Source organism: Apodemus sylvaticus, chromosome 11, assembly GCF_947179515.1.
Source record: "Apodemus sylvaticus chromosome 11, mApoSyl1.1, whole genome shotgun sequence".
Classification (NCBI taxonomy): domain Eukaryota; kingdom Metazoa; phylum Chordata; class Mammalia; order Rodentia; family Muridae; genus Apodemus; species Apodemus sylvaticus.
This window is the reverse complement of record NC_067482.1, coordinates 36,285,207-36,307,117: the sequence shown is the minus strand read 5'-3', so window position 1 is coordinate 36,307,117 and position 21,911 is coordinate 36,285,207. Positions and strand designations below refer to the sequence as shown.

The window sequence follows — 21,911 nt, the reverse complement described above, 5'->3', positions numbered from 1 at the left end:
TATTGGTAAGCAGGTCTATTTAGTGTTATCCCACCCCAAATCCCTTCTCCACTCTATGCCCATGAGAGAGTAACCTGTCCAACCGACCTACCTCTACAATGTCGTCATCAAACAACAGCCAGAAGCCATGACTCTTCACGATGGTGATGTAATGCCCGCGGTTAGGACCACTGGAAAAGAATGAAGTCACCAGGTGAGTGACTTCCTTAAGCATGTACTTCTTTATAAAATTCCAATTATCAATGCAAAAATCGAATGTCATCAAGTCTAGCCACCACAGTGACCCAGACCTGTACTCTCAGCTACTCAAAGGCTGGAGCAGAAGGTCAAATTTAACGTGGGCACCACAGAGATAGGATGTCTTCAAATTAAAAGAATGGTGGGCTAGTTTTTGGGGGTTTTTTTCTAAGTCCACAATTCCAGCAGAACGCCTAGGTGTGGCATGCTGGCCATAGGGGTGCGCAGAGACCCAGTGGGGAAAACAAACGCAGACTCAGTAGTTAGGAATCACCACCTACCTACGACCTGCCGGGCCAGAGAAGCAGCGAGCAGGCTAAAGCACGACGCCTCCCCGCCCACCCGCCCGCCTTTACCTTCCACAGTGAACGACCACGGCAACCAGGTCATACATGCGGTCCAGGTTCACGGCATCGCTGGAGGTGTTGAAGAGCCGGAGCTCCAGAGGGAAGACCACCCGGTAAGACAGCTTGGTGTACCTGTGCAGCTGCTCCATGTACTTGAACCTCTTCAGGTGCAGGGCCAAAATCATGGGCAGCTTTTTCACCCTCATCCTAAGAAAACGTGAAACAGAAAACCAATTGGACCCAATGCCCGTACGAAGAAGAAAACGCACTATTGCCTACACAGGCGAGGCAGGAGGGGCCTAGCATGTATCCAGACTTTTCACACGTAGAAAGATGTGCCCACATAGGGAGACTGGTGCATCCTGCATCCTTAGCTAACACAAGTAAGAGAAGGTCACAGCCATACATCTCCTTTGGTCATGGTAGATACTGGCGCTGTGCCTCTGCCTGCAGCATGGGATGCGAGTGGATAGGATAGTCCACTCCGAGGTATATGGACGGGAGGGCTGGAAAGTCAAGAAAAGGAAGCTGGGGGAAGGAGCAGACAAATGATGCGGGCACAACTTCAGGTGCAAGAGACTGGCAGAAGCTGCCAGGCTCATACCCACGCCTTACTCTTGTGATTTCGTGCCACGTGGCTCCCTTACCATGGTTCTTACTCTAGGTGTTTATGAGATGCAGAGGTTATCTTGGGGCTATTTTCACAGACATTAGGAAATTGAGGGGCAGGGGCTATCGTCAAGTCTGAACATGGCTTCGTCACATTTTTTTGAAACTTCCACGTGTGATAATGCATTGAAGTTTTTCAGAAATACTGCCCTGGAGGAATTGATTTGGTCCCAACCTTACATAAACAGTCCCCCCACCACCACTATCTGATTGTTAATTAACACTCCTGGGTGAAGTGTCTGTCCCACAGTAACGGCTGTGTAGTTAACACTGCTGGAGCACAGCACCCAGCTCTCCTCCCCCCTCCCCCCACCACCCTCACCCCTACCTCACCCTCAACTGAAGAAAGTGCTGAATCAGCACAAACACCGCTGGCCCTGCGCGCATTTTAGTATGTATTTTTTGAAAGGGACTGACTCTAAGAGAATATTTATTGGGGAATCTCCTAAGGTAAAAGCCCTCTTCATAAAAATAAACAAAATAAAAACATCAGATGAGATGGGCATGATGGTACACGCCTCATAACCCCAGTGCCGGAAGGGAGGTGCAGACGGGAAGAAGCAGGTTCTAGAGCAGCCTGGACTCTACGGCCAGACCCGGTGTCATAAAAACAAATTGGTGGGGAAAAAAAAAAACAAACCAATAATTACAGGAGACCTCCATGTTTCCCAGGAAGGTGCCATTTTAATATACAAGACATCCAGGGTTGAGCAGAAAACACCTTCAGGCCACATAGGAAGACTCAGGCTTCTTGAGGTGAAGCAAGGTCCTCAGGATGGGAGGCAGAGACAGTGCCCACTAACATAACAATGCCTGCCGCCTGCTATAGGGGTTAGTCTTCTCATGTCAATGCTATGAAGAAAGATATTCATGGGTAGGGTTAGGGTGAAAGAGGCTAGGCAGAAAAATCTTTGCGACCTCAAGTCTAGATCCTCAGGGCCAGAGGACACCACTGAGTATCTATGAACTACCTCCAGTCTCCAGAAGCAAGGAGACAAATGTTTCTCAAGTGGGAGTTCACAGGAAGATTGAACTTTCAAGTTTCTTGGTTTCTGGGGGTGAGATAGTGGTGAACAACAAATTAGCCCAGAGTATCCAAGAGCTGTCATTGGAAGGGACCGGTAAAAAGATGGCGGACCCTGGATACGATGCCAAGTTAGAACACGGTAACTTTCTTCAAGACAGTTTCTTTGTGTCGCCCTGTCCTCCTAAGTCCCTTATCCCATATTCCTGCAACTGGTGTGTCCTTGGTTCACAGTTCCTTCTTAAATAACAGATGGTCTTTAAATCTCTGGCTGTAAAGAAGAAGGCCAAAGTCTACAAGAAAAGCAGTAATGCTATGTATGCTGTGTGCTATGTGCTGTGATAATTTATTAATATGCTTTGTATAACTTATCCTTAATCCTAAGAGTGTAGCAAGCATAGTCAATCCCCACTGTTTACCAGTATCTAGTACATGGCAATACTTGGTACTTGTTGATGATAAAAAGCATGAACAAACAGACATAGGACTACTCTCTGAGGGCAGCATTCTTAGCCAGTGTTTGAACTGATTGGCCCAGGAAGTGGTACTATTAGAAGGTATGGTCTTGTTGGAGTAAGATGTGCTACTATAGGTGTGGGCTTTAAGACTCTCATCCTAGTTGCCTGGAAGCCAGTCTTTTCCTAGTGGCCTTCATATGAAGATGTAGAACTCTCAGCTCCTCTTGCACCATGCCTGCCTGGATGCTGCCATGCCCCCACCTTGATGATGCTAGACTGAACCTCTGAACCTGTAAGCCAACCCGATTAAATGTTGTCTTTATAAGAGTTGTCTTGATCACAGTGTCTTTCACAGCAATAAAACCCTAACTAAGACAGCTGGGTTTTCTGGATGAGGTCGCTGACTCTGTGACACTTAGATCACAGACCCACGGAGCCCTTCCGACACAAGCCCCCCTCCCTGCTTAACCCTTCACCCACCTCTTCTGAGCCTCCTGTTTGCTGCAACATGTTTCACAATAATATTTTTGTTCACTACACAGCGTTTCTGTGTTGCTGAAGTCTCTGTAGAGAAAAACATTTTCACCTTTTAAAAAACAGCCAGACATACTTAATGCACCACATTTAAACCCCTCTATTACCTGGAAGATAATGCCCAAGTGAAACTGGGGAAAACAATAATCACAGAAGAACCTTCTTAAGACTGGACTGTTACACCATTAGAGCATGTCTACAGGCCCAAGGTGGGGCTTCACTGTGAGAGTTGGAAAAACAATCAGATTTAAGTTGGGAGTGTCAGCACACACCTGCAATCCCAGCGCTCTGGAGGCTAAGGCAGGAGGATGGGAACTTTAAAGCCAGCCTAAACTACACTGTAAGATCAAAAGCAGCCCCACCCCCAAACAAAAAAAAATGTTATTTAAGGAGACCCAGACAAATACAAACTATAGTTTCTAACAAATTCAGAAGAGAAAAAAGTCAGTATTCAGTAATAGTAATAATAATAATAATAATAATAATAGAAGAAGAAGAAGAAGTAATAGTAGTAGTAGTAGCAGCAGCAGCAACAACAACAGTTAGAAAAATACCAAGCCTGCCTGAACATCATATCAGGTCCCCAAAAGACAATCATAAAGTCATTAAAAGTGGCATCTCAGAGGTTCCATTTTTTCAAAGACCACAAGAGTTAAAGATATTGAAATCAGAACTGTATATAGCTGCCCTATGTCCAGGAACCCTAGGAAGGGGGTAGGGGTGTGGTTCAGGTGGTAAAGTGTTTGCCCAGCACATGCCTGGGGCCCTGGGGTCCATCTTTAATGCTGCATAAACCAGATGTGGCAATGCAAGCCCCTAATGTCTCACTAGGGAGGTGGAAGCAAGATAAGGAGTCACCTCCCAACCCCTAGTTGAGCTTGAGGCCAGTTTAGGCTATGTGAGATGCTGTCCCTTCTCTCTCTCTCTCTCTCTCTCTCTCTCTCTCTCTCTCTCTCACTCACACACACATACTCTCACACACACATTCTGTCTGTCTCTGCTTTTCTCACACACACACATACGGTCGCTCTCTCTCTCTCTCTCTCTCTCTCTCTCTCTCTCTCTCTCTCTCTCTCACACACACACACACACACACACACACACTGTCTGTCTCTATCTCTCTCTCACACACATTCCCCCCTCCCTCTCTCTAACACACACACTTGAATCATCCAGAAGAGATGGTCTTCCACCCACCACTGCCCTCCCACACACCCCAGGATAAGCACTTCAGTCTGCCTTATTTTAAAAACAAAGGCCATTGTCATTGTGCTGGATGTGATCTTATCAGAAGGTTCTGCCTGCTATTTAGAGCTTTCGCTTTCTAAATGTCATGGCCTTTCATTCTTTCTGGATTCAGCTCTGCATTTCTGTGGTCAGCTTCAAAAGGCTGAAAGCAACATTCAGAATCTACTACCCTGTAGTTTCAGAAATGCCTGTTGACTCTTCCTTCTTCACACCGACTCCCAGCAGCAGATCGATCAGGTTTTATTAAACAGAAACCAGTACTACTAATGGCCCGACGCTTACAGATCAAAGGGAAGCACTGTCCATTTGCTCAATGGCAGATAGGCGCTAGGTCCTGGGGATTTGGAGAATAGCTATGCTCATACAGAGACAAGTACAAATGAGCCCTTAAGTCTACCTTAGTCATGGAGCACTAGAGGTGACTCCCCAGCCTAAGATCTCCCTCTAACAGTTTGTTGCTGCACTCAGGAGAAACAGTCCAACGCCCACACTCGCAAGCCCTGGGACGCAGAGGCTTCCAATCCTCCGACCCTGCCTCCTACTCCAGTCCACACCTTCCTGATCCTGCCGCTCCTGCGTGGGCTGTGCTCCTCCGCTGAGAACAGGTAGGGGCTACTTCTCAGCAATGAGAGTGTTTTCCAGAGCCCCCCCCCCCATGGCTGGCTTGCCTGACTACTCAGAACTCAGGGAACCACCCCTTCCCAGGGTGGATTTCCTTAGGGAGCCCCCAGGCTCTGATCCCACTGCAGTGAGTTTTCTTTGGTTTGGTTTGTTCTTAAGGGTGTGTGTGTGTGTGTGTGTGTGTGTGAATGTGATTGTTCCAGTGAGTGTGTGACTGTGTGCATATCTGTGTGTGTATTATGTGAGTGTGTGAATGTGATTGTTCCAGTGAGTGTGTGACTGTGTGCATATCTGTGTGTGTATTATGTGAATGGTAAGTGTGTGTATGTATAACTATATATGTGTGTGTGCCTGTGAGTGTGAATATGTGTGTGTATGTGTATATGTCTGTGTATGTCTGTGCATGCATCTGTAAATGTGTGTGCTGTGTGGGTGTGTTGTGTGAATGTGAGTGTGTGTATATCTGTGTGTATGCATGTGTCTCTCTGTGTGTGAAAGTGTGTGTATATGTTGTATGAGTGTGTCTTGTAAATGTGTGTGTAAAGTATGCATGTGTATCTATATGTGTCTGTGTGTGAATGTACATGTATGTGTGTGTATGTATGTGTATAAGTGTGTGTATGTGTGTGAATGTGTGTGTGTGAGTATGAGTATATGTGTGTATGTGTATGATAGTATGTGAGTGTGTATATGTGTGAGTGTGTATATGTGTGTGTGAGTGTGTGTGTGTATGAGTGTGAGTATATGTGTGTGTATGTGTATGATAGTATGTGTGTGTGAGTGTGTGTATATGTGTGAGTGTGTATATGTGTGTGTGAGTGTGTATATGTGTGTGTGAGTGTGTGTGTGTGTGTGTGTCTGTGTCTGCACATTATGCACATAGGCCAGAAGAGGGCATCAGCTGTCCCCTCTCTATCACTCTCTTCCTATCCTTTGAAGGAGTCCTCTACCCAAACCTGAGCTCATATTTTCTCAGCTAGTGCTAAGATCCAACCATCCTCCTGTCTCCACACACCTCAGAACTTTGGTTACACACATGCACAGGATGCCTGGCTTATTACATGAGTTCAGAGCCCTGAACTTTGATCCTCTGGATTACACATCAAGGACTCCTAAAAGGACAGGGAGAGATCTTGTGTGTTTCAATCACTGGTATATATCCAGCCTGACCCTGCTGAATGAATGAATGAATGAATGAATGAAGACAGAAGAATAAAGTCCAGGGGTAAAGCAGAGAGAAAAGAGAAAATAAATGTGTCCTGGGATAATCAAGGTATTTCCCTAAGAGGCAATGTACAACTCAGGTGGACAGAAAGAGGTGTGCTGGGGAAACAGAGTCACAGAGGTGAGGCACAACAGGGGGAGGGCCACACTTGCAGGGAGCAGAATAAACTCGGGTATTACTAAGAGGTTTGCATGGTCCCTACAGCTCAGTGGTTCCTGAACAGCATAGAAAGACGAAAGCAGACAGTGCTTCTGAGAATTGCTACTTTCAACAGCTCCACAGAAAAGCTTGGAAGACGTTGGGAGACAAGGAAACTCTTGACAGGCAATCACACTGAACCTTCAGATTTCAGTCCTTACTGCGCAATCACACTCAACTGCAACTGAATGAAGACCTCGCTGAGTAACTGCTCTGGAGCACGGTTTAGGATTGTTTCCTTGATCAGAGTAATCAAGGAAACTACAGCCAAGAGGAAGGAGGCAGACATGCAATCTTAAAAAGTGTGTATTCTTTGTAGGCTGGGATAGGATAAAACACAGCGAGAGTTTTCAATGGTTGATCATCCAGGGTCTCAAAATCCAAAATGTAAAAAAAAAAAAAATCAAAATCCAAAATCTAAATCCCACACATTTAGGTAAGTGATACTCAATCTGTATTAATTTAAAGGCTTCATGTGATGGTTTGTATATGCTTGTCCCTGGGAGTGGCACTATTTGGAGGTGTGGCCTTGTTGGAGTAGGTATGTCACTGTGGTCGAGAGCTAGACCTAGCTCCTTGGAAGTCAGTATTCTGCTAGCAGCCTTCAGATGAAGATGTAGAACTCTCAGCTCCTCCTGCACCATGCCTGCCTGGACGCTGCCATGTTCCCCCTTGATGGTAATGATAATGGACTGAACCTCTGAGCCTGTAAGCCAGCCCCAATTAAATATTGTCCTTATAAGAGTTGCCTTGGTCACGGTACCTGTTCACAGCAATAAAATCCCAACTAAGACACCCCATTTTAAAAGGCCATCATCCTCCTCAGTCCCAGAGTGTCAGAAGCACAATGCTACCAGGTGATGATGGTGTACACCTTTAATCCCAGCACTTGGGAGGATGAGGCAGGAGGATCTCTGAGTTAGGGGCCAGCCTGGTCTACATAGTAGGTTGCATGAAAAATTAGAGCTACAGACAGAAACCCTGTCTCGGAGAGAGGTGGGAGGAGGGGGAGGGGAGTGTAACGCCATAATAAAAAGTATGTAGCTGTCATGACTACGAACCGGAGAAATGGGACCAGAGGGTGGGCCGTCGAGGGGCCGACCTAGCAGTAAAGCCGCAGATCAGGTCTGTGAGCTCACACTGCTATCGAACAAAAGAGCCGGGCACATGCAGTACACCTGTAAGTGCAGCACTCAGAGGCTTAGGTAGGAAGATCAAGGCCAGCCTGGGCTACACAGGAAGTTCCATCTCTCACAACATCAAAATAAAGTGAGCAAGAAAGGTTGGGGAAGTTTTCCAAAGCCATGTTGAAATAGGCAGGAGGCAGCAGAGAGATCTTTCTGGAATGCAGGATAAATTACTAATGCACACACAGTGAAGGCTGGGGAAGTAAGTAACTCTCTCTCTCTCTCTCTCTCTCTCTCTCTCTCTCTCTCTCTCTCTCTCTGTATTGCCTTCAAAAGGGTTCTAGAGGCAATCAAACATTATTTTAAGATTCACCATGGGAACCAATCGAATAAGAAATGTGTGCCTTTATAAAGAAAGTTAAAAGCTTTATGGAGACAGACCCAGCCTGAGAAAGAAGTGAGGGTGGAGACCAGCTGTTCCAGCACCACCAGATGTCAGACTGCAAACGAAGCATCTGAGGAATCTGGTCAAAATACAGGTTCTGATTCTAAAGACTGCATTTCTAGGGATATCCCAAGCAGTGTCAATGGTGCTGGCTCGCTGACCTGGGCAAGACAGTAAAGAAAGGGCACCGAGACTCGCAAGGTTCGGTGGGATCAGAGTCACCAGAGCATACATCATGGAAAGGTGCTGTGCCCCTACTTTCACTACTCTCCCAGGTGATTCTGATACATGCATCAAAGCCTGAGAACCATTGACTTCAAAGTTAATCAAAGAAAGGAGGGTAGGGCAGAGGAGGGGTGTACAGGGTGGGTCTGGGGTATATACTATTGAAATCAGCATTGTGGTTGCTGAAATACACACACACACACACAAACACACACACACACACACACACACACACCAGCTTTCCACTACTGAGTTCATGCTTGAAGGACTCTTAAGTCCAAATACCTGAGTCAGGATACCTCCAAGGCACGTGTATATCCATGCCCCTTGCTACACAATTCACAGAACCAGCCTCGCACAGAATGAGCCAAACACCCCAGAGGTACTGTACCTCTATGCTGATTGTCACAATACACAGAACCAGCCTAGATGCCTATGGACAGATGAATGGATAAAGGCAATGCGGTACATATATATGCACATTGGACTTTTATTCAGACATGAGTAAGAATGGAACAATGTGTTCACAATGCACAGGAAAATGAATGGAACTGACATCACTCTGTTAAGTGAAATAAGCCAGATTCAGAAAAACACATGCCTCCCTCCTCTGTGTGTGTGTGTGTCTGTCTGTTTCTGTGTATGTGTGTGCTTCTGTATACCTGTGTGTGTGCTTGTGTGTGTGCCTGTGTGTACCCTGTGTGTGTGCTTGTGTGTGCCTGTGTGTGTGTGTGTGTGTGTGTGCCTATGCCTGTGTATGCCTGTGTGTGTAGGACACAAAAATAAAGGTCTATGAAGGGAAGAAGAGCTTTAACAGAAAATGAGGAGATGGATGCTATTTGAAAGCAGAGGGGAGGAACTGTTGAGGAGAGAAAGGAACCAAGGAAAGGAAGTGAGAAGGCAGGGGAGTGGTGTTGGTAAGAAAGAACAAACTGTAATGTCTAAGAACATCACAGTGAAACACATCCCTTTGTATGCTAACTAAAAAACTAACTTAAAAAAAATCTGCGAGTGTCACACTCCAGGAAATGCTACTCGTCAGTACTGACCAAAACTAAGACATAGGTCATGGCATGGAAAAAGAAGCACGTGACATTCAGGAAGGTGACAATGAATGTAAACTCAGGACATAAATTGAGTTTCTCAAAATAGGTAGACACAGGATTCCTAAAGTTCCGTTTTCACATAGAGACAGCTCTGAGCAGGTTCAGAGGCCACTTGGACACCTGGCTGACCTCTTGGCCCGAGAGGGTTTCAGGCGAGAGGAAGAAGAAAGTCCTTTTATACCTGAGCTCTTAGAGGTGAAGAGCAGAGAGCTAAGGGGCTGGAGGGGAAGGAAGAGAGAAAGGTTTAGAAGGACGATCAGGACAAATTGCACCCCATCTAAGTCTTTGCCTCAGGGCACCTCTGAGATTTTTCAAAGGAGGGGGAGGGGGGAGGAAGCACCCTCTTTCTTAGACTCGTCAGTCACTCCTGGGCTGCTCACCCTGCCTAGGGGGCAGTTCTGAGGTCTGATGTCTGAGCTCCTGGCTCAGAGAACAGTGTGGACGCGTGACTTCTTTCCAGCTGTTTTCTGAATTTTGATGATATTGTTATCATTTCTCTAGAACAAGAGTTCTGTGAGAATACGCAGGAATCTGTCACCTGAAAGCCCTGTGGAAGGACGAGGCTGGGTGCTTGCTTCAAGCCCCACAATTTCAGCATGAGTCCTTACAGAAACCTCGCATCATAAACCCTTAACGCAGGGGACGTTAAAGAGCTCCTAACTGAAAAACCAAACAAAACGAATCCACCCCCGAACTGAGTCGGGAGGCCAGAGTCACGGTCACTCTACCTCCAGACTCAAAGGTTTCATTTATCATTTATTTATTTACTTCTTCATTTATTCCTTTATCTATTTGAGTCCTAGTTGCCATGGAACTCAGTATGTAAACCAGGCTGGCCTTGAACTCGGAAGAGTCGGCCTGCCCCCACTTTCCAAGCGCTGAAATTTAATGTGTGTGGCATTACAACCACCTTAATCCAAAGATTTGGCAGGGAAAAAAAAGCAGCTAATGGATCTGCCGGAGTTGCCCACCCCTGGGTCTGCTGCTCTCTGACAGAAGAGATAGCAGCTGCGGTCCCATCATGCATTCAACGGTGAGGGGCAGCCGCTGGCTGGCTTCTCTTTATGCACGTATGAGGGCAGGGGTGTGTCAGCCCGCCAAGATCTAATTTAGGGGTGGTCTAAAGTCATGGAGTACTTATCAGGAACACTGATTAGTCTGGACGGTCCATTCAGATAGGAATCTGATGGATCTAAAAGGCCAGTTTGGGAGCTATGGTGGTTAATCTCCACTGTCAACGTGACCAGACTTAGAGGTACCTAAGAAGTATGCTTCTGGCAGTAGCTGTGGGTGTGTTTCCAGAGGGACTAATGGAGAACGATGGCCCACCCTGAATACCAACAGCCTCATCCCATGCACTGGGTCCAGGACTGAATAAAAATGGGTCAGGGGGGCAGGGATATGACCTGAATGTAAGCATTCGCCTCAATGTTTCCTAACTGTGGACTCAGTGTGACTGACCGACTGCCCTGTGTTCCAACCACCATGCTTTCTCTGCTGTGATGGACTGTACCCTAAAACTGTGAGCCAAATCAACCCCCCTGCCCTCAGCTGTCTCATCTGCTGGGCATTTTATCACAGTGATGAGAAAGGTCACTAATGCAACAGCGATTAACACTGCCCTTCCCCATCTTTGCCATGTCCAACCTCTACCTTGCTTGCACCGGGGAAACCTGAACCAGCACTCCCATTCCCCCACAGAAGCAGCTATCTGTGATTCAGTTCTCCATGACACGTCTGGAGTGAGAACTAACCACTCAGCACTTTATCTACCTGGCTTCGATGCTGCAGCTACACCAGGGATTCCACAGGAGGCAGAGGATGTTCCCAAACCTCTTCAAATGCCAAAGTCTACCACGTGAAGAAAGGCAACACAACAACATTGGGACAACTTTCTCTTTTTCCAGCCAAGTGCATCAGGCATCCAATATAGTCATAAACGCTAAGGAGACCCAAAGATGGTCTGTTTTCACAGGGGTATCCCCCCCCCAGTCCCTTAACAGAACCAAGCTGAAGAAAGAGGCCAGTCTACAAAACACACTTCAAACTCTCCCTTGTTTGCTCCATGCTGAGAGTGGAGAGGGAAGAACTGGGAAGGGAACGGAAAAGCAATCAGCTCCAAAGTCATACGAGCACACATGACCACACAACAAGAAGCTCTCCAGCAAGCTTCTGTCTGCTGATTCTTACTGATGCAAATCGACAGAGCCTTGTTATGCTACTGTTCACAGCTGTGGCATCCTCCGTTCACTGGGACAGCCCACCCGGCTGCATTAGCACCTTCAACCTCAGCCAGTTTGTAGGGCAGTCCCTATGCTCTGGGAGTCATCTGTGTAGTCCCACTTGGCCGGAAGTAACCAAGGCTTTAGGCTTTAGAGCCTGGTGGTTTTGGCATTCGTTCCTGTAGCCTATGTCTAGGACAGGAAAATTATAAGCACCTATTTCCTTGTTGAAAGGGAGAGGAAATGGGAATCTCGCCCTTGCGACAATTCCAAACATTTTCTTTCCTTTAAGAGAAAAGAATTTAAAGGATTTTCTTTCCTTTAAAAAGTTTTATTTCACTATGTATGTGTGTCTATATATGGGTATGGGGACTATAGGATTGGATCCCCCTAAAACTAGAATTGCCCAACATGGATGCTGAGAACTGAATTCCGGTTCTCTGGTCAAACACTGTGACCACTTAATGATTGAGCCATCTCCCCGGTCTCACTGCGCACAGATTCAATCCATTTGTGAATATGTTCTATCTGCAGTAATCCTGGGCACATGCTGTTAAAGTCTGGCTCATTATTGTGTCTTGCCACTAATAAGGGATCTCTACAGAATATTAAAACAATGCAGAAAAGGTGATTCCATCACTAGTTCTCAAAGCACATAAATAAATGTTCATGTCCCAGGTTACCTGAGAGCAGTGGTCCTCAGCCTTCCTAATGCTGTGACCCTTTAATACAGTTCCTGACATTGTGATGACCCACAACCATGAAATTATTTTCACTGCTACCTCATAACTATAATTTTGCTACCATTATGAATCATAATGTAAATATTTATGTTTCCCAACGGCTTTAGGAGACCCCTGGGAAAGTGTCATTCAACCCCCAAATGGGTTGTGCCCCATAGGTTGATAACTGCTATTTCAGAAAATAAATAATGACTGTATCATTTATTAACTTAACTATGTGAGTATATGGTTGAGGTAGGCAGACAGACACACACATGCACATGTGCATGCAGGCATATACACATACACACAGAGAGAGCTAAAACACATCTGTATTGCAGATTAAAGTTTCATTTTTAACTACAGTGACTAATTACTTCCACTTGATACTCTCTGCTCAAAAAGACCCTACTCCAGACCACTTTTGTTTATTTTTAATCTCTTGGGGAAGAATACAAAATAAAAAATAATAAAGCTACATTGGTTTTAAAACAGGATGATTTTGTGGGATTTGAATTCCCTTGTATGCTTATTATCTGGGTCAAAAGTTCAAACCCCAGGCAGAACGCAAGCCGTTACCTCAGACAGTGGGTGATAGAGGTGTTCTGTTCCACATCAACAGACAGGTCAAGAAAATCTTCATCTTTGCTACTCACCTGAAGCAAAAAAAAGGGGGGGGGGGCACAGTTAGGTACAAAATACACAGCAGAGACTGTAGCTAAGACTTTGAGTGTTTCTAGGTAGCCTGACATGTGACTTTATTGTCATATATCATACTTTATATGTCATATTATCGTAGTCCCAGGTACTACGAATATGCACCAAACCAGAGTTAGTTTAGAACAACCTAACCCAATCCCAAATCATCTTCATTACTTTGACAATTCTGATGCTAAGTGTGGCAACTAAAACTCCACCAGGCTTCTCTGCCTCTTCAGCCGTGTTCCTCATCGTTGCCACCAAAGAGTATCAGACAGGCATCCATGTAGCCCACTCTGGGAGAGGATGGAGACAGAAAAAGTCCAAGAGATAAGGAACCTCCACCTACATGGTGACCCTTCAAGTCCAGTCCCTCAAAGTCCCTTCCTCCATTGCTTGTTCAAGCCCTGTGGGATCAGGAAGCTGGACTGTCATGCTAATTCCCATTGAGCTGTCCTTTGGAAAGTGGTCAGCATCTGCAGAGTCCTGTGCTGTCATTCCTGAGCTGGTCACACAGCCCATCCTGAGACGGGCCACAATCAGCTAACCCAGCTCACGGCTCCCGTTGTTCCCCAGACCTTCACATGTCAGTCAAGGCTCCCGGAGCAACTGCGTTCTTTCCCCTCACGCACCAACAACCCTGAGGTTTACAGGTTTGCTGGCGGACTGGCGGCGGGGTGGGGTGTGTGTGTGGGGGGGGGGGGTGGATGAGCTGACCTAGCAACACGCCGGAAGTGTTCAGTTTGCCAAGAGGAAAGTGAAGACCACACCCATTTAAAACACGATGTGCGCCCACGCTCCAGTGAATGTATGGGCAACATAAGTTGGACTTGGCTGATTCTCCTTCTCCTCCTTCTTCTCTTTTTCCTTCTCCCTCCTCCTCTTCCTCTTCCTTTCGTTCCTCTTCCTCCTCCTATTCTCCCTCCTTCTCCTCCCCTCCTCCTTTGTCTTTCAGGGGTGGAGGGCAGAGCTGGGAGGTCTGGGAATTGAGTATGATCAGCATGCACTATGTGAAATTCCCAAATAATCAATAAAAACATTATGGTGGGGGGAAAGGGAGTCAAAAATGACCCCTATAATCACAGATTCTAGAAAAATGACCTAGAGAAATACTCAAGAGTTACAGATACACTCTCTGATGCTATTATGGTAAACATTAAAATGCGGCTGCTCCTGCTGCCCGTGAAGTATATGAATTGAGATAAATAACATATGCAGAAAGCTTTAACAAGTGTTAGCTGATAAGCAGAGCTGACTATAGTCCCAGGACGTGGGAGGCAGAGGCAGGTGGATCTCTCTGAGTGTGAATCTACATAGTAAGTTCAAGGCTGGCCAGGATTATACAGTCTTTAACAAAAAACAAAACAAATAACAATAACAAAGAATACAATAACAAAGAAGCTGGGTGTAGGGATGCACATCTTTAATCCTAGTACTTAGGAGACAGACCGGAGTTCCAGAACATTCGGTGCTTTTTTGAGATAGGGTCTTTTTTGGGGACCCTATCTCAAAAAAAAAAGTGTTCAGCAAATGCTGTAAATGTTCACAAAACTAGAAATGGTTTGCTACACGTAGTTATATTAAATAAAAAATACATAGTGTATACAATTATATATACTAACTCATATATATATATGAGTATTTTATAAACATGTATATCTGTGCATTTACACATGTTTCTATTGCCTCTGTGTGTATTAGAAGAGAAGGTCAAGTTCCCCTTAGAACTGGAGTTATAGAGAGTCAGAAGCCACCATGTAGGTGCTGGGAATCAAACCTAAGTCCTCTAAAGAGTAGCTAGTGTTCTAAGCTGCTGATCCATCTCTCCAGAACCATGCAACCTCTTTCTTGCACTTCTGCCATCGCTGTGAGAATGCTAATCCAACTAACCCTTCATTCAGGAAGAAAATAGAAGACCCCAGGAACGTGGACTCAACTTAGACACTCACCTAAAGCAAATGCCCTGGCCAACCTATGACACAGGCATCAGCCAGCTGACCACAAACATACAGCCAGAGCCAAGCTAAGTCAGTCAGCCCAAAACCAACACACTTCACAGGGGTTATAATACATGACAGTTGTACTTAAGCCTCAGAGTGACAACAGCAGCCCATAGCAAAAATCGGAGAACTGACACAACCACAAGGCGTAATATGTTTTGTATTTTCCTTACAAAAGCTCAGAAGGTTGGCTTTGGAAGTAACTAAGATCCTGGTTTATGAATATGTGTGCGCCCAGCTCTGCTTCTGCCCTCGGGGTACCGAGACTGTTTTCAGTGTGACAGTTCTTCTCTGTTCTGGAAAGCGAAACAGCTCTTCTACACAACATTCAGCGAAACAGCTCTCTTTTATTGGGGGGGAGGGGAGGTAACAAGGGTTATATAAATATAAATCTTGGGGAGTAGGAAGAGGTTTTCAGGGTGATTGTACATTATCGACTGGGACCAAGCTGTTGGGAAATCTTCATTTGCATGAAGAGGAACTCTGGGTGCTTAAAGCTATAATTTGGCCATCAGGAGAATTTGACTCCAACAGTGGGGGTTGTAGGGCTAAGTGTCCCAGAATATGCAGGCTCAGAACAGGGAAGGGGCCATCCTTACTCCTGTTAGTCTCAAGATGAGATTTTCAGGGTTTGGATATGTCTCAGGCACGCTCTTGCTCCAGATCCGAGTTGTGTCCCATATCCTGCTTCCTGTCTCCCAACCCCACATCTCCTCCTTTTTTTTTTTTTTTTTTTTTTTTTTTTTTTGTCAGAGATTAGCCCACCTCTGCCTTAAGTGCTGAGATTAAAGGCATGCACTATCATGTCTGGCAGGAAGAGGATTCATCAAGCCAAACAGAAATCCCGTGGAAATCCAGATCATCAACAATGAATATTTGTGTGAATGAAGATGTGGACCGACTGCCACTCTTGCTTTGCCTTTTGAAATAAGACTCGTGCCTGGTAGTGGTGGGATTGCTGGTGATTGTGGTGGTGGTGCTGGTGGTGGGAGTGATTGTGGTGGTATTGGTGGTGGTGATTGTGATGGTATTGGAGGTGGTGATTGTGGTGGTATTGGTGGTGGTGATTGTGGTGGTATTGGTGGTGGTGATTGTGGTGGTATTGGTGGTGGTGATTGTGGTGGTATTGGTGGTGGTGATTGTGGTGGTATTGGTGGTGGTGATTGTGGTGGTATTGGTGGTGGTGATTGTGATGGTATTGGTGGTGGTGATTGTGGTGGTATTGGTGGTGGTGATTGTGATGGTATTGGTGGTGGTGATTGTGGTGGTATTGGTGGTGGTGATTGTGATGGTATTGGTGGTGGTGATTGTGGTGGTATTGGTGGTGGTGATTGTGATGGTATTGGTGGTGGTGATTGTGGTGGTATTGGTGGTGGTGATTGTGATGGTATTGGTGGTGGTGATTGTGATGGTATTGGTGGTGGTGATTGTGATGGTACTGGTGGTGGTGATTGTGATGGTATTGGTGATGGTGATTGTGATGGTACTGGTGGTGATGATTGTGATGGTACTGGTGGTGGTGATTGTGATGGTATTGGTGGTGGTGACTGTGATGGTATTGGTGGTGGTGGTGACAGCGGTAGTGGTGATTGTGGTGGTATTGGTGGAGGTGGTGACTGTGTTGTTGTTGGAGGTGGTGGCACTGGAGATGGTGGTAGTGCTGCTGCCGCTTCAGTTAAAGTGGGATGCACAGGCTGAACACGCACATCAGTAGCCAGAAGTGTAAGGACCACCTTTGCAAGTGCTATGCTTAGTAACTGACATAATTTCTAGTATGCAAGAGATATAACAAATATGCACTACGTGAATTGCTCAGCTGAAGAAAAACTGAACGAAGATTAAGATAGCTAAATCAGTGGCCTCTCAGAGGCAGAAATATCAATCACTTTCTTTTTAATTCCCTTTTTACATTTGCTCACAAATATTATATATGTAAATAAAGCATTCTCTTAACTGAAACAGCCCCTCTCTGGGAGAAAAATAAAAGAATTATGGCCAAGTGGAATCATACTAAGATTACATAGGGTAGGATATAAAGAGGCAGGGAAACAAACTATTCTGTGGGATCTGATGTAACTCATTTTCAGCTTAACCATTTTGGGAGAAAGGCGGGGTTCTCCTTAAGAAACTGGAGAAAGTTGCTGCCCTGTTCCCAGTTCTGAAGACAAAGAGCTCTCAGGGTGAGAGCGATAAAGCTCTGTTCAGGAAGTTCACCCTGGCGGGGAGATCAAAGTCCTATCAGGATTTTTCTCTGTCCCACCCCAAGAAGTCACAGTCCAAATGAGGCATGGTGGTCAAGAACTATACCGTGGAGGCATTTAAACTTTTGACAAGGAGGAGCTGGTTTTGTTTTGTTGGTCGGAGGAGGTGGTTAGAGGATTGGGGGGGCGGGGATCTTTTATTCAAGCAAGCTGCCAAGAAAGCATATTCTTCCCCCACACAAGGATCTGGTCGAAGGGAAAATACAGCTTGTCTCCAAGGAAACACATCTCTCAAAGATTCCAGCACTCTCAGCATGAACAGCCTACAATCGCTTCTCCTTTCTTCCCTTAATTCTGAGTCTGGTATCCTTCTCTCAACAAGAACAACAAAAGCCCTCCACCTAAAAAAGAAGAGAAAGAGACCCTACTTGCTCAGTTTTAAATAACTATAACTCATTCATACTAATTTAAATAACTATAACTCAGCCCAAAGGCCATATTTGCATCATGAGCAAGTGAGGCCATCTTTAAATGGGCGTCTCCTTTCCTGGGTGTGTGGGAAGGCTAACAGTGTCTTAGGACTCCACCAAGATGACACTTGGTACCCCAGGATGAACTGCTACCCATCTGAAAGTCTGGCCTCAATCTTCTGCTGAGTACAGAAGATTGCTTCTATGAGCAACCTCCTGCCTCAGCCGGCTCCACCCTCTATCTGTGGGGTGTCTCAGAAGCTCTACTGAAGCAATATGAACCTCTGAAAACCAAGCAATAAGAGCTATAGAATTGGTGCTGCTAATAAAACAGTTCTTTGCACATTAGTTTGGCCCCAGCAACAAACATAAAATCTTAAAGCCACAGAGAATCCCTGAAAAGCCAGAGATCTTGCAAGGCAAAAAACAGCTTTACATAGAAAGAAAAATTAAAATAAACAACTGCAAGATTAAGCTCTGACTGACCTAATAAATCTTATGAAGCAACAAAGGAACAAGCAAGAGAACAGTCAGACTCCTGTGGAAAATCCTAAAACCCAGTTCAGAAGTGCCCTCGTCAAGGTTATGTGGACAAGTAAGCTCTGATTACCCCTTAAAATAGGCCCTCCAGATCCGCGGCGGAGGAGACCATTTGTCTCCATAAATCCTTCATTTGGCATCTGCGCTGCAATCATAGGCAGCACTTTACCAAGAGAGACCAGGCAGAAAATCAGCCGCTGTTTTCAGAACTGGCTTTCTACAACTGAAGGAACAAGAAGAGGCTGAAGAGGGTCAAAGGCCAGGTGGGCGCCCCAGGGGCTACTTTGCTCCTCAGGATAAAGGACAGCTTAATCCACTGTGAGATTTCACAAATGGGGCCTTTAGCAATTCTGACTAAAGTAAGCGGACACCCTGCCCTAGGACAGTCCTCAAGGAGGGTTCCCCACAGAAAGTTAGCTTCTTGGATTTTATTAAATCTTCTATGAAACCCAGTCCTGCACATTCAACAAGCAGGAAAAGCCCAGAGGCCATGGCTTTTCTTAGAAAGCCAAAGGCTTTCCAACAATTAGGGCTGGCTAAAAATGGAATGCATCCTTGTGAGATTAGGTTCCCTGCCTCTGGCCAGTGTCCACTGGATGATGGAGACCAACTGGCTGGGGTACCATAGAACACACCCGGGCACGGGTAAAACAAGGACTGCATGATTCCTAGGAGGGTGTCCAGCTCTGGGATCTAAGAAACCAGAGGGGACTATTCAAGTAACCAAAGCAAGAAAAGTATACATATATATTTTTTCTTGTCTCAATATACCTTGTCTCATACATATGCGTATATGCATATCTTGTCTCATTATATATACATATGTATATATATGTATGTGTAAGTATTCATTTAATCAGTAGGTGGAGGGTTAAAGATTATCCTATCTGGATTCTGAATGGTTCACCACAAAGAAATGGTTAAGTGTTATAGTATATCTATTAATTATTGAGACTTGCTTTATATAATGTATACAGTTTCAAAAACATCAAATTATGGTCTAATTTATACATTATAAATCACTTTAAAATAATAATAAGTAAACATGTAAGTCTTTAATTCTGTTTTCATTTTCATTGTTATTGTATGTTCTATGGGTGTTTCATATGCATGTATGGCTAGGCATAACATTCATGCTTGGAGAAGTCAAAAGATGGCTTTAGATCCACGAGAACTGGAGTTACAGGTAGTTCTCAGCAAAACTAGTAACTGCTCTTAATCCTATTTCTCCTATTTATTTTTATTTCAGGAGTGTTTTGCATATATATATGTGTATCATGTGCATGCAGTGCCTTCTGAGGACAGAAGGGGACGTTAGATCCCCTAGGATTGGAGCTGCAGATGGTTGTGAGCAGCTGTGTGGGTGTTGGAACCAAACCTGGGTCCTCTGCCCAAGCAGCAAGTGCTCTAACCACTAAGCATATCTCTAGCCCTAGGATGTGCATTTAAAATCAATATAAAAAAAATTGTTCTATCCTCCAGAAAGGCACACTATAAAATATAAACAGCTATAATCCCATTATAAAAAATACTTCCATACGACTGAAGAATTGGGTGGAATATTTGGATACAGGTTCCTGTCTGAGCTAACCTTCAGGAAATAAGGTCAGAAAGCAATTTGTGCAGGGTGAATACTTAATGCAATATTTGCATGTGAGGGATCATTTGTTCTGTTTGTAGTCCCCCGCCCCCCAATAAATATGGCTGATCCTATGATCAGAGTCACCCTGAAAATCCACCCAGGATGCTGCCAGTGTGGATTTACTAACAATGTTCAATTACAACCCCAAAGGAGGGGCCAGCTGTTGATGTGCTACAGACTTCCCAGCTGCAAACCCAGAACACAGTGCCACACTGGCTCTGCTTTCTGCCTCATAAGCACATGGAATCGCCTGCACTTCCTTCACAGGGTTTGGTTTTGAGAATGTAGTTACATAACTGATTATTCCTCCTCGCCCTTCAGATCAGGTTTCATGGTGAAAATCAGAGAAGCAAGGCGAGCACACAGTCTTCATCTCTTTACACATCGGTGTGTGTTGGAAAGCCATTCAGTGAATATACGAATACTTACACTGCCACTAGATAGCAAAGGTGATGTCAGAGGGGGAAGGACACACTAAGAGCGCTCACACGAGTGCTGAGGAGACCACTCAGTGGGTGAGAGATCTTCCCAGCAAGCATGAAGTCCTCTCTTCAGAATTCTAGCACCCACATGAAAAGCAGGTGTGGCCATATGTGCCATGTATGTGCCCCAGTCCTAAGTGATCACTGCAGCTTGCTAGCCAGAGCCTAGGGGAGAAACACAGGCTCCTGGCTCAGTAAGAGACTCTTCCTCAGGGATTAAGGAAGAGAAGAATAGAGGAAGACACCCGACATCCTCCTGTGGTCTCCATATGTGTCCACACATGCCTGCCTGCACACATGTGCACATACATATACATACATACATACAAACATACATACATACATATTATACAAAAATAAAGACAGACAGACAGAAAGACAGACAGACAGACAGAGACAGAGGGAGAAATAGAAAGGTCACAATAGTAGAATGCTCACACAGGGTATAAACTGGTATAGCATCTTGGGGACTGGACACTTTCTAATGATGTCAATGATAAACACAATCTGCTGTCTCATATCTACTTTCATGAGACACAGGATAGAGAAACATGGGTTCTGTGGCTAGATTTTATGTATTACAATATCCACAACAACATTGTTCACAGTATTTGTCCCAAAGTAAAACTGACCAGACAGCTATCAACCAACCATGAAGTCGGTGAATGGATGTCATCTTTCATCCGCTAAGTCACCACATGGCAGTGACAAAGTGAACTAACACATCACGCAAAGATATAGTGGACCTCACCAGGGACGCTGACCTAAGGCAACAGGACACAAAAGGCTACACAGCAGTTCATGTAAACAGCAGGCCATGCCATGAATGCTAAGGGCATGGAGAAAAGCCGTGAGTCCCGGCAGACATGCAGAGGACAGAGATCAGAATGAATGCAAACTCTTCCACAGAAACACAGTTCTACAAATATGTTGATTCCCCAAACATATACGAGAGAGAGAGAGAGAGAGAGAGAGAGAGAGAGAGAGAGAGAGAGAGAGAGAGAGAGAGTCAAGTCAATTTCACTAAAAACTAGTTGGGGGGAAAAATGTAAAAAAAAAAAAAAAAATCCAAAAGACAAAGAGCAAGTTACCTGGTTACTGCAGAAAGACAAAGCAGAGCTCACTGTGAGTAACTAACTCTCCTGAGCTAACCGCTACCACACAGGAACCAACTGGCTTTACCTAGTATACCTGAAGATGTGCATGTTCTATGACCAGCAATTCTGTGCCTGAGGGATACCCTAGAAAGAAGCTATACACACACACACACACACACACACACACCCACCAGATGTGTGTGAGAGGGTTTCAAGCACTGTTGTCTCAGAGAAAGCTAAACACCAGACTATCATCAAAGAATGGAAAAATAAGCTGTGGTACATTGCTAAAATCAAATACTACACAACAATAAAGAGCAATGAACCACACTATACATAATCAAATGGCTGAATCTTAAAAAGATGAGAAAA

General features: G+C 45.1%; 1 protein-coding gene across 2 annotated transcripts in view; it reads right to left on the bottom strand.

Moving 5' to 3' along the window:
• The window catches only part of Usp46 (ubiquitin specific peptidase 46), a 71,784-nt gene that overhangs the window by 4,828 nt on the left and 45,045 nt on the right, over positions 1 to 21,911 (bottom strand). For both annotated transcript variants that reach the window (XM_052198526.1, XM_052198527.1), the window contains exons 5-8: positions 12,988 to 13,064; positions 3,216 to 3,299; positions 594 to 791; positions 92 to 170 (exon numbers count right to left, since the gene is read on the bottom strand). In XM_052198526.1, coding sequence (XP_052054486.1) covers positions 92 to 170; positions 594 to 791; positions 3,216 to 3,299; positions 12,988 to 13,064 — 438 coding nt within the window. The remainder of the gene's footprint in view (positions 1 to 91; positions 171 to 593; positions 792 to 3,215; positions 3,300 to 12,987; positions 13,065 to 21,911) is intronic.